At 37.9% G+C, this 10,432-nt stretch overlaps 3 protein-coding genes across 4 annotated transcripts; 2 read left to right on the plus strand and 1 right to left on the minus strand.

Moving 5' to 3' along the window:
• The first annotated feature begins 966 nt into the window (after positions 1–966).
• On the plus strand, positions 967–2,832 carry LOC117638811. The gene is made up of 2 exons (XM_034373944.1): positions 967–1,746; positions 1,866–2,832. The coding sequence occupies exons 1-2, from the start codon at positions 1,133–1,135 to the stop codon at positions 2,557–2,559; spliced, it is 1,308 nt and encodes a 435-aa protein (XP_034229835.1). The 5' UTR covers positions 967–1,132; the 3' UTR covers positions 2,560–2,832.
• Positions 2,833–3,935: 1,103 nt separating this feature from the next.
• Positions 3,936–6,246, plus strand: LOC117637508 (ergosterol biosynthetic protein 28). Its single transcript, XM_034372411.1, has 3 exons — positions 3,936–4,260; positions 5,119–5,325; positions 5,856–6,246. The coding sequence occupies exons 1-3, from the start codon at positions 4,146–4,148 to the stop codon at positions 5,924–5,926; spliced, it is 393 nt and encodes a 130-aa protein (XP_034228302.1). The 5' UTR covers positions 3,936–4,145; the 3' UTR covers positions 5,927–6,246.
• An 860-nt stretch (positions 6,247–7,106) lies between these two features.
• Positions 7,107–10,079, minus strand: LOC117637646 (cilia- and flagella-associated protein 251). 2 transcript variants are annotated; one of them, XM_034372581.1, is made up of 2 exons: positions 9,906–10,079; positions 7,107–9,090 (listed from the first exon to the last, which is right to left on the minus strand). In XM_034372581.1, the coding sequence occupies exon 2, from the start codon at positions 9,048–9,050 to the stop codon at positions 7,503–7,505; it is 1,548 nt and encodes a 515-aa protein (XP_034228472.1). In that variant the 5' UTR covers positions 9,051–9,090; positions 9,906–10,079; the 3' UTR covers positions 7,107–7,502. The 2 variants fall into 2 exon arrangements, with proteins under 2 accessions (XP_034228472.1, XP_034228471.1); XM_034372580.1 differs by having other exon boundaries at positions 7,107–9,094.
• Between the last annotated feature and the right edge of the window lie 353 nt (positions 10,080–10,432).

Below are 10,432 nucleotides of genomic sequence, written 5' to 3' on the forward strand. Positions count from 1 at the left end.
TCAATATTAATAATAATTTTATAAAGTGTTTTTATTTGTAAAAGATTTTTTTTATTTTTACAACATTTATTTATGATTTATGATTCTTATTATTTAGGTTGGTCACTGTATACTAACATATATGTAAGTATTCAAGTAAAATTGTCATTGGAATGTCACCGATATCAAACGTTATAAATTACGTTGTATTTGTCAACAAATGTGTTACCTTAATAACTTGAATAATTAACGTAAGTTTACTGAAATAATATTAATCTAAGTTGTATGCAAGTTTTTTAAGTTAAACTTCCTTAGAACTTTGTCGTTAGTATGAATTATAAATTAATTTGTGCTTCGCAATCAATATCCTTATCGTACATGTCATAAACATCCAAAGTGATATAATGTTATAATTCTTTCACTTCGTAAGTTAATAAATATTTGCAACATGTGTAACCTATCCGTATTGAATGAGACAACAAAAATATACATCATTTTAAGAAAATATATTATCATAGGTAACTTGAACAATTATCGTAAATTTTGCGAAACATATTAATCTACAACTAAGAACTGATGCATGCATATAAAGTCTCCAAAACTAGACCCACGAGAAGTGGGCAATGTAGGCTGACAATGTAGAAGTTAACATATATGTTATTTTTTTCTTTATCGGACTTATTCTTGTATTCGTAGAATCATTCTTTCAAAACTACAGTAGTATTGTGAAAACATATTACTCTTACCAAAATTTTAATTAAATGGTTTTTATCAAGCAATTATTCTACCCAGATTACATCCCATAAAACTCCTGCTAATAATGGTCTTAACTTAAGTTTGCATAAAATTAGTTTAGTAATTTGTTTTGTAATTACTATAAAAATCTTAATAGGAAAATTAAAAGAACAAAAAAGAAAAGAGAGTGCAAATTGAGGTCATTGAGGTCGGTCGCAGTATATCTCTACACATATGCAAAGTGCTCTAGCTGTGTTTACAGCCTGTTTCACCTTCATATCTCTATCTTCCTCTTTCAGTTTTCCTACTCTCTCTCTCTCTCTCTCTCTGCTTCCTTATATTCCTCATCCCACCCAACCCAGCCATCAAAACTATCAAACTCCCAAATCAGAACCAGACAAACGCCAAAAAGACTTCAATGGATCCGTGCCCATTTGTACGGATCCTAGTCGGAGACTTGACCGTCAAGTATCCCACGGCATCCAGGCCATCCTCCGCCACCGTCCACCCGTCGTCGTCCCCTTGCTTTTGCAAGATCAAACTCACCAACTTCCCCCACCAATCCTCTACAGTCCCTCTGATCCTAAGCAACGGTCAAAACCTAGATACGACGACCCACGATCACTCCCTCTCCGCCTGCTTCAATTTGAACAAAACCCAAATCGAAAGCTTAGCCTCCAAGCGGCCCTGTTTGAAGCTTTCGATCTACACGGGTGGGGTCGGCGCCACGTGCGGGTTACACAGCGGGAAATTGTTAGGTCGGGTTATAGTGCCGTTGTCGGAGCTGGTTTTGGCGGAGTCCAGACCCGTCGTGTATCAGAACGGGTGGGTCGCCATTGGAGGAGGGAAGAAGAATGGCAGTGGGTCCTCGTCGGCGCAGTTGTTTTTGAGCGTCCGGGCGGAACCCGACCCGAGATTCGTTTTCCAGTTCGACGGCGAGCCCGAGTGTAGCCCGCAGGTTTTTCAAGTGCAAGGGAATGTGAAGCAGCCGGTGTTCACTTGCAAGTTTGGGTTCAGAGATATGCAATCGAGGTTAGTTTATTTCACTTCTTTCACAAATCACTCAATTCCCCTGCTTGAAATTAATTTATTTTTCAAAACGGCAAACAAATCTATCGTCTCGAAGTCAAAATTTTCCCCTGTTTCAATAGGTCAATGTCTTCAGAGCCAGGCACACCGAGAAATTGGCTGCCTTTTGGTGGGGCCCACAAGGAGCAAAGCGGGAAAGAGCGAAAAGGGTGGTCCATTACCATCCACGACCTGTCCGGCTCGCCGGTGGCGGCGGCTTCCATGGTGACGCCGTTCGTGGCCTCGCCCGGCTCACACTGCGTAAGCCGGTCCAACCCTGGGGCGTGGCTCATCCTCCGACCGAACGAGGGCACGTGGCAGCCGTGGGGCCGGCTCGAGTCGTGGCTCGAGCGCGGCGGGTCCGACACGGTCGGCTACAGGTTCGAGCTCCAGAACACGACGCTCGCGAACTCTACCCTCGGCGCGAAAACTGGCGGGAAATTCTCGATCGACCTGACGTCGAGCCTCACTCCGGCGAACAGCCCTCACAGCAGCTTCGACTTCGGGTCCGGAACCGGGTCGAGACCGGGATCAGGATCAGGGTCGGACTTCGGGTTCGGGTTATTCCCACAGTTGATTCAGAGAGGGTTTGTGATGTCATCGACGGTGGAGGGCGTCGGGAAGTGTAGCAAGCCGGAGGTGGAGGTCGGGGTACAGCACGTGACCTGCACGGAGGACGCCGCTGCTTACGTGGCATTGGCGGCGGCGATGGATCTGAGCATGGATGCTTGCCGGCCGTTTTCTCAGAAGCTCCGGAAGGAGCTAAGGCAGCAGTAGATTCGGAAGGTGGGGGTTGTCGTTTCATGGGGAAGGGTTTGTCGTTTTGTAGTTGGGTAGGCATTGGATTCCTTTTTTTGGCGATTAACTGCCAACACAGCATTTTTTTAGCTGCCAATTTTTTTTTTATAATAATTTTTTTTGGATGAGACTGTACAGTGAGGAATGAGTAGGCAGGATTTAAATTTTTAAATCAATTTTTTTTTCCTTGTGATTTGTGAATTCTTGTTGGGCTATTTTGTTAATACATGGTTCGAGTTTTTCTTTGATGAAGAATCCAATGTTGGTGGAGATTTATTATAATCCTTTGATGGGGTGGCACAGATTCAAGTCCAGACTCTGTGTGCAGTGGATCATTATTAAGTACTTGATTATGTGATTAGTACTACTTAGTTGTTGATTATGTGATTAGTACTACTTGATTGTGTATTATTGTGATTAGTACTACTACTTAGAGTTGTGTATATTATTTGTGGGATTGGCCTTATTGAGCACCTGTGACAACTTTTTATTTTATTTTATAAACTTAGGAGTAGTCATGATTTTCTTTCTAGAAATTTCATGTTTATAAAGTTAAAAGTGCCAACGTAATTAAATAACGATAATATAGTAAATTAACCGTATTTCATATTTTTAAAGAAGAAAACTGAAACTGAAAAAAAAACAAAATAAGAATATAAGTTTTATTTTTATGGGACACAACTAGTCATTTTATTATCTTTTCTAATTATAAAACAAATAAAAACAATTGCCAAAGGATTTAGTGTTACAAACCAGGTAAAAATTTAATAACATGGCACAAATATAACATGAAATAAGTCAAAGGAGTCTAACTCAACGGAAAAAGGCCTTGATTTGCAAATCAGTAGTCTCAAGTTCGATTTAAGTAGTGTGTGTGTGAGAAAATCCCTCCATTTTGAACTATTATTTGTACTACAAAAAAACATGAAATAAGTTTAGCGTTACTCAAGTAACAACACAAACATAACATGAAAATAAATACGTATAAAATTGGATTTTTATCAAACTTTAACTGATAAGATTTCATAATAATTGGATTTTTATCTTCTTTTTTCTTTCTTTTTCTTAGTCATTATATGTCTTTCGAATTTTTAAGTCCAGCTAATTTAATATAAGAAAAAAGGTGGCATCATTATTAGCACCCATAAATTGCTCATCATTTTCCCCCTTCCCCTAATTGTCGTTATTTTGAAAAATATATTATTTCAGTTGAAAAAAGAGAGCAAATTATTCAATCCAGCTACTAATATTCCAAATGACCCCTAAAACCGTATTTTAGATAATATTCCATAGTGGAATAAAATAGTAATTATCAAAATTTCAAAAAAGAAAAAGAAAAAGAAAAAGGGTCAACAATTTGAGAGAGATAATGGCCGCCACTAAGCTATCCAGCCCACAGACCTACGAGTTCCAACCCATTGACGACTTTGGGTCGATCCCTGGATACCGGGTCAGGTTAAAACCCAACAGACTGGTTCTCCGTATGGGCACAAAGCTGACTTGCTTCTGCTGCGCTTGTTGAAACTCTCACTCTTGAGACTGATTGATAGCTCGCACAAGTGAAGATGAAGGCGTTGAGTTGGTGGCTGATGCTGGTGGGTTCACTTCGCTTGGTCTCCGTTTGGTTCGGGTTCTTCGACATTTGGGCTCTCCGTCTCGCTGTCTTCTCTCAATCCCCCAGTACACTTCTCAACTCACTTCATTCTTTTGTTTCAACTTTTACGCAATTTTGAATCAACTTCTTCGTTTGGATCCTGTTTGGTTGCTAAGAAAAAAATTTGGGTTTGTTATTTCAAACTTGAAGAATGGAGAAAAACCCATTTCTATTTTTGTGGTTTGCTTCACTAAGATTTACTTATAAGAGAGCACATAGTGATCAATGTGGGAATTTGATAGGATATACAGTTGGAATTCTTGTATTCTTAATCTTGTAAGAAAGTCAATGTGATTCTATGGATTGTGTCCAGATATAGATCCAAAAGAGCTGAACTTGTTTTTTTATTTCATCCATAAGTAAATTCTCTTTCTTTGCAAATGCATAATATAATAGGCTGATTTCTCCTTCAATATGTGCTTGTGGGATAAAAGCTTTATATGGATGTTCAGATTATACGAGATTTCAGATAATATTAAGTGTTACTATATTTGATGTCAATGTCACACAGAAGTATATATCTCATATTGAGAAATTACCCTAAAACTTGCTTTTTGTAATCAATGGGCATGCTATCCTCCTAGGCCCTTACTTATATACAACTGTACACTTTGCATTTAAATTACAGAACTTGCTTCTCTGATATCATGAGTTGCTTGTATGAGTATGGCATACTCGACCTAATGCTGCTCATTGCTGGATCAACATTTTAAACTTTCTTTGTGGTTTGTCTTTGCCTTTAAGTCCATAACAGTGTGCTTCTAATATAGAATGAAGAATGTAGAAAATGGAATTAGTCTATTAGATTTTTCTTTTTCTTTTTAATTTATACTGTTTTTCTGATTTTCATGTTTTGCATTTGTGATTCGTATTTTTATTTCCAGTGACTGAAGTTCATGGAAGGACATTTGGTGTATGGACTCTTCTTACTTGCACACTCTGCTATCTTTGTGCTTTTAACCTTCAGAACAAGCCTCTCTACCTAGCTACCTTTCTATCATTTGTCTATGCTCTTGGTCATTTCTTGACTGAATACCTAATATATCATACGATGGCCATTGCAAATCTCTCGACTGTCGGCTTCTTTGCAGGTATCAAATCAATTCACTTGGCTTCATTTTGAATCAATAGATATATTCATCTTTCTTTTTTATATGCTACTTGTTTCAAAGCACTTGAATGTGGCTGTTGACTTCTAGGCACCATGGTACAAGAATAAATCATACCGAAACTGAGGCTTCGTGCACTATTTGGGAGAAAAGAAAAAAATCTGTCAATATGATGATGCTTATCAGAAAAATGAAAGAATTAAATAATCTATAATGATTATGATGATGCTAGCTTCTTCTGAAGCAAAATTATTTTTAAGAGATAGCAGGACTGGAATCTCATAGCATAAGATTTGGAGAACTGTGTCTTCACATGCTATTGCGGAGTAACCCTGTTTAATTGGAATCAAATATATTCATCTTTCAACTGTTCACAAACGATTTGTATGCTATAACATCCGATGACAAATAATTCTAAGTTTTTCTTTCTTGTGAATAGCTTTATATAATCATGGTGAGCTTAGGAACCAATAATATTTGTAGTAAAAGAATTCTCTTGTGATCTTGATCAGGCACATCGATAATATGGATGTTGTTGCAGTGGAATGCACATCAACCTCAGCCTTCGTTGAAATCAGAATAAAGTGTCTGGTTGGTTCCTGCCTCAGCTTTCTCCACAATGTTGATCAAGCCCTTTCTTAAACCGTGATTTGTTCTCCGTAATTGTAATTGTAATTTTTGACACCTGCTATTGCTATTGCACTGAAATTTGGCGTAAAATGTAAAAGTCTTTAACTCAACACTGTTGACCACTTAACATTTTGAGTTGCTGACAATTTTTGAAATTAAGGTCCAAATTAGAGAAACAAAGATTGTCAATCCTTCATCATGTAACCATCAATTCAGTGCAATAATTTTTTTTGGTATAAGGGCAATAGTGGAAAAAATCGTTTGTTTGAAGCACAAGGGTTTAGCTGGAGTTCCACCTGTTGGGTTTCTGGATGAGTTTGAAGTCTTTACCCCAATAGGATGTGAAGTTTGGACCAAATCTGAATTGGGTTCTTGTCAACTCAATGAATTTGAAAGTTTGGTTGTTTTTTTAACTGGGAAAATCATGTACCTTGTGACTCAACTCACAACTAGATAAGAAGACACCAATTCAACCACCAAAACCAGATCTGCTGTCCACATCATACTCTAAGAGATTCAGAATATTGCTCATATTGGTGTAAAAATTGACAGATATTTATGCTGGACAACTCACAATCTCATCTCATCAATTGGGTTTGGCTGTCATGCAGCAATGTCATTTTCAAAACCAAATTAAAATTAAAAACTTAATATACAAGCAACATATAAAGGGCCTAAAACCTAACACAACTTCAATATAAGCATAGAATTTTCTTCGAGGGCTCTCATCTGTTTCATATGGAGACTGCAATTTTCAGACCTACAAGTTGCATTTTAGTCCACGATTGCCATGCTTACGAAGTTGTTCGTTTTCTTTTTTGCACACAAGATTAGTCGTTAGCCTAATTGATATCCCCAGCTTTACATTGCAGAAAACTTTAGAATGGTTTCAAGCATTTGAATGAATGCCAACATGGGTACATTTATACCCAGTTTTTGTTTATAGCGTTTAGAGAAACTGCGTTTTCCAGCAGGTCACAGGAAACTGCTTAACAGACAAGGGTTTAATTTAACATAAGGAATAATAATAGATGCATGCTTTAGCATTATAAAAGGATAATAACACATGTGAGAGTTGCATAGGAGACTACACATTTTTCTTAAGCATCAACAGCAAAGCACAAACCATCCAATTAAACTCTCTCCACCAAAACAATTCGTTTTTTTTTTTTTTTTTTTTTCCAATTCATATGACATCCAAAATTTCAACTTGGGTCATCAAACAATTCACTTGTCCTTTTTATGCATCATGAGCTTCTTCCCAAGAGCTTACAATATAAAGAAACAGCACATAAAACGAATACATGAAAAGAAAGATTAGGGTGGAAATAAACAGTACAGTGGAAGGTTGAATTTAGTTTTACAGATTGCACCTGCTGCTGATATAAACTAGCCTACATTTGACCTGCTATATTGATTTTCTAGCCACAGATTAACATTCACACACACTAACCTAATTGCTTTTCATATCAAAAGCAAAGGCAAGCATGAAAATTGTAAGCAACAGAAGAACCCAAATACCACAATCATCATTCTGCTGCAGCCTCTCCGTTCTCATCACCCTCTGTTTTTATCTCTGGCAATGTATCCAGATCTGTGCGAGCCTCTTTCTCGGCTTCGGCAATATGGGAATCAGAAGAATCAATTGGATCATGCTGAACAACATCCTCCGTCACATTTGTGGAGTCTGAACCCTTATCTGTCCTGCCAGATTCACTGGTACCATTAGACTCTTCATTATGAGAGGTATCTGTGATCTCCTTGATTGTTGGAGAACTAGAACCATTCTCTGTTTCAGCTGTTCCATCAGATCTTAAGATATTTTCTGACACATTGGTCTCTACCTTATTAGAGGAGTTAGATGATTCTCCTGATACCCCATCCGCACTCTCAATTTTAGTAGAAATTGTTGAATTTGAGTCAGATTGGTTGTTCTGAGAAGCTGTGTTATTAGCCTGTTCCACAACCAAGGTTTGTATGGTCATGCCCTCTCCAGTAGTCGTCCCATCCAACGTTTCATTTTGAGAGTGAACTGACTCAGATACAGTTTCTGTTACGTTCTGCTGGTACGAATCAGTTGCCCCATTGATTTCTGTTGAGTTATTGCGTGCTTCTGGTAGATCATTAGACTCTGTTTTCACTGCTGCATTCAAAAGTGAGCCCTCCACAGGATTGGACATAGCATCATTAACTTTCTCTTCACTTGCGGTTACATTTAAAGAAGTACCATTCTCAGCCATTACACCATCAACCATTCGTGAATTGTCATTAGATTTTACATCCTTTTCTAGAGCACTAGCTTCTGAGTTCTCATTTGAGTTTTCGGCACTTACTTGGGTATCATGGGTCACTGCACTAGAAGCATCATCCCCTTTGTAATTTTCCTCTCGTGCCTCATGAGCATTGTTGTCATGGGTATCATTATCCTGATCATCCAATGAATTCTCATTTTCTGCTTGATGCTCTCTCTCTTCACTTTCATTCTCATCACCATCCTTCTCATTCCCCTCCTCTTCTCTTTCTTTCTCTTCATCTACAATGTCCTCATCGTGATCTGCTTCTCCTTCTTTTTTCTCTTGCTCATTTTCATCTATCTCATCATCTCCAGCTCCTCTTCCCTCATCCTCTATATCTTCGTTCTTGGCTTCTTCCTCCTCTTGCTCTTCTGCCTCATGCTTCGGCTCCTCTTCTTCTTGCTCGTCTACTTCATGTTTCTGATCCTCTTCTTCTCGCTCGTCTACTTCATGTTTCTGATCCTCTTCTTGTCGCACTTCTACTTCATGTTTCTCTTCTTCCTCTCCAGCTGTTTCTTCTTCCTCCTCTTCCTGTTGTTTCTCATTTTTAATGACTTCCTGGTGAGGAAGGTCTTTCCTCCCAAGTTTCAGAAGCTCACCATCACTCAAATTTTTGATTGAGGATTTTGCATTTTTCTCAGCTAATGCCGCCTTCTTATCATGAGAATGCTTGACCTGATAGATTAACCAAAAGCAGACCCCAAGCAGTAGACAAATCTGCAGAACATGCTTCACCCTGACTCCTTTGGTTTTCTGGTTCCTACTATGAGTCCGCTTGATCATGATGTACTTCCCCTAGAGTACCCTACCCTTATCTTTACTTCTACCTATTTGCAAACATTGCACGTGTCAGAAACCTGCCTATAATCCAAAATATAAAACTAATAAACTTAAAAAGGTTACTCAACCTATTCAACTCAATCAAATTAAAAGTGTAAAACACAAATCAAAGTTTCATCTTATAAAAATTTAACGCTGCATTTTAAAATAGAAGCAAACATTGTCAAAACATATTATGCCCAATTGATTTCTCAACTCTCACTGTGTCCCAAACTGAACGTTCGTTCTGAAATTCGATTAACATTCATAGAGAAGCCATTTGATTTGAGCATAAGACAGTAACGGCGTTAGAAATTGATCTGTTTTTCCTCATACTTGGGCATAAAACACCACATTGATCCAAATACACTAAAATCATAACACAAAAGAGAAGAAATTCAGAATCTAAGGAAATCCATTTTCTTCCTCATAGTTGTTGCTTTTGTAAGAAACAAAATCTATTGCCAGAAACTTGGTGGTAAAAAATGAAGAACAACAATAGTGAAGTTCCCATGGAAATCCTAATTGGATAACGAAGTAAAGCCACAAGCAAACCCTAGAACACCGCTCAATCAGAAAAATACTGAAAAAAAATTGACCCACGAAACTTAAACCTAAAAAATCCCATCTTTATTAATCCACAAGCAAACCCCATCTTCAAAAATAGTAAATTGTGAGCACCAAAGAGTTCTGCAACAGTCATAGACACCAAAGATAGGAAATTTATACTAATCCAGAAATGAATAAAAGGGGTTACTGGAGAAAATAGAAAATGGGAAAGAGCAAGGAGGAAGGTGATGGAGGGGACGGGGAAAGTACCTGAGAAGCAAAGCAGTAGGAGTCAAAGTGCAGAGTGGGAAAGTAAAAGGCCAAGGCTTGTGGATGTCAAAGCAGTTTTCTGTCACAGACTGTGAAGAAGAGATTGAGAGAGAGAGTGTCCGTGTTTTTCTATACCTCAGTGGGCGATGACCGGATCCAGTTCCTTCCAATTAAGCTACTAGAAGCCAATGGGTAGTAATTAGTAATTGCCTTGTTTTCAGACCCAAAAAGTAAAAAATAATGTGGTCATTTAATAACACTTTTTTTGGATTTGATATAATTTGAAATCAAATTTTACTCATGCCTAATCATTAAATTGATTTTTACCTAAATAAATTTGAACTTATTTTGTGTTGCGATAAATATTTTTTTTTAAAAAGGGTCTTAACGGCAGCCAAATGGATGTTGGAAAATGATAACAAAAGAACCTGAGACTAGTTTTTGAGTTTTTTTGGGCTCCATTGGATCAGCCCATGCTGTTTTCCTTTGCAGTAACTGAAAAAGCGGGCCCAATAATGTAAAGGTTG

The sequence above is a fragment of the Prunus dulcis genome, chromosome 8 (genome assembly GCF_902201215.1).
Source record: "Prunus dulcis chromosome 8, ALMONDv2, whole genome shotgun sequence".
NCBI classification, from domain to species: Eukaryota; Viridiplantae; Streptophyta; class Magnoliopsida; order Rosales; family Rosaceae; genus Prunus; species Prunus dulcis.

Excerpts from the sequence above, each read along its gene's own strand:
- LOC117638811 (XM_034373944.1), top strand. The coding sequence starts at position 1,133 with ATGGATCCGTGCCCATTTGTACGGATCCTAGTCGGAGACTTGACCGTC. Across the intron at positions 1,747-1,865 it reads TTCAGAGATATGCAATCGAG|GTCAATGTCTTCAGAGCCAG; the intron begins GTTAGTTTATTT and ends CTGTTTCAATAG.
- LOC117637646 (XM_034372581.1), bottom strand. The coding sequence starts at position 9,050 with ATGATCAAGCGGACTCATAGTAGGAACCAGAAAACCAAAGGAGTCAGG.
- LOC117637508 (XM_034372411.1), top strand. The coding sequence starts at position 4,146 with ATGAAGGCGTTGAGTTGGTGGCTGATGCTGGTGGGTTCACTTCGCTTG. Across the intron at positions 4,261-5,118 it reads TGTCTTCTCTCAATCCCCCA|TGACTGAAGTTCATGGAAGG; the intron begins GTACACTTCTCA and ends TTTTATTTCCAG. Across the intron at positions 5,326-5,855 it reads GACTGTCGGCTTCTTTGCAG|GCACATCGATAATATGGATG; the intron begins GTATCAAATCAA and ends GATCTTGATCAG.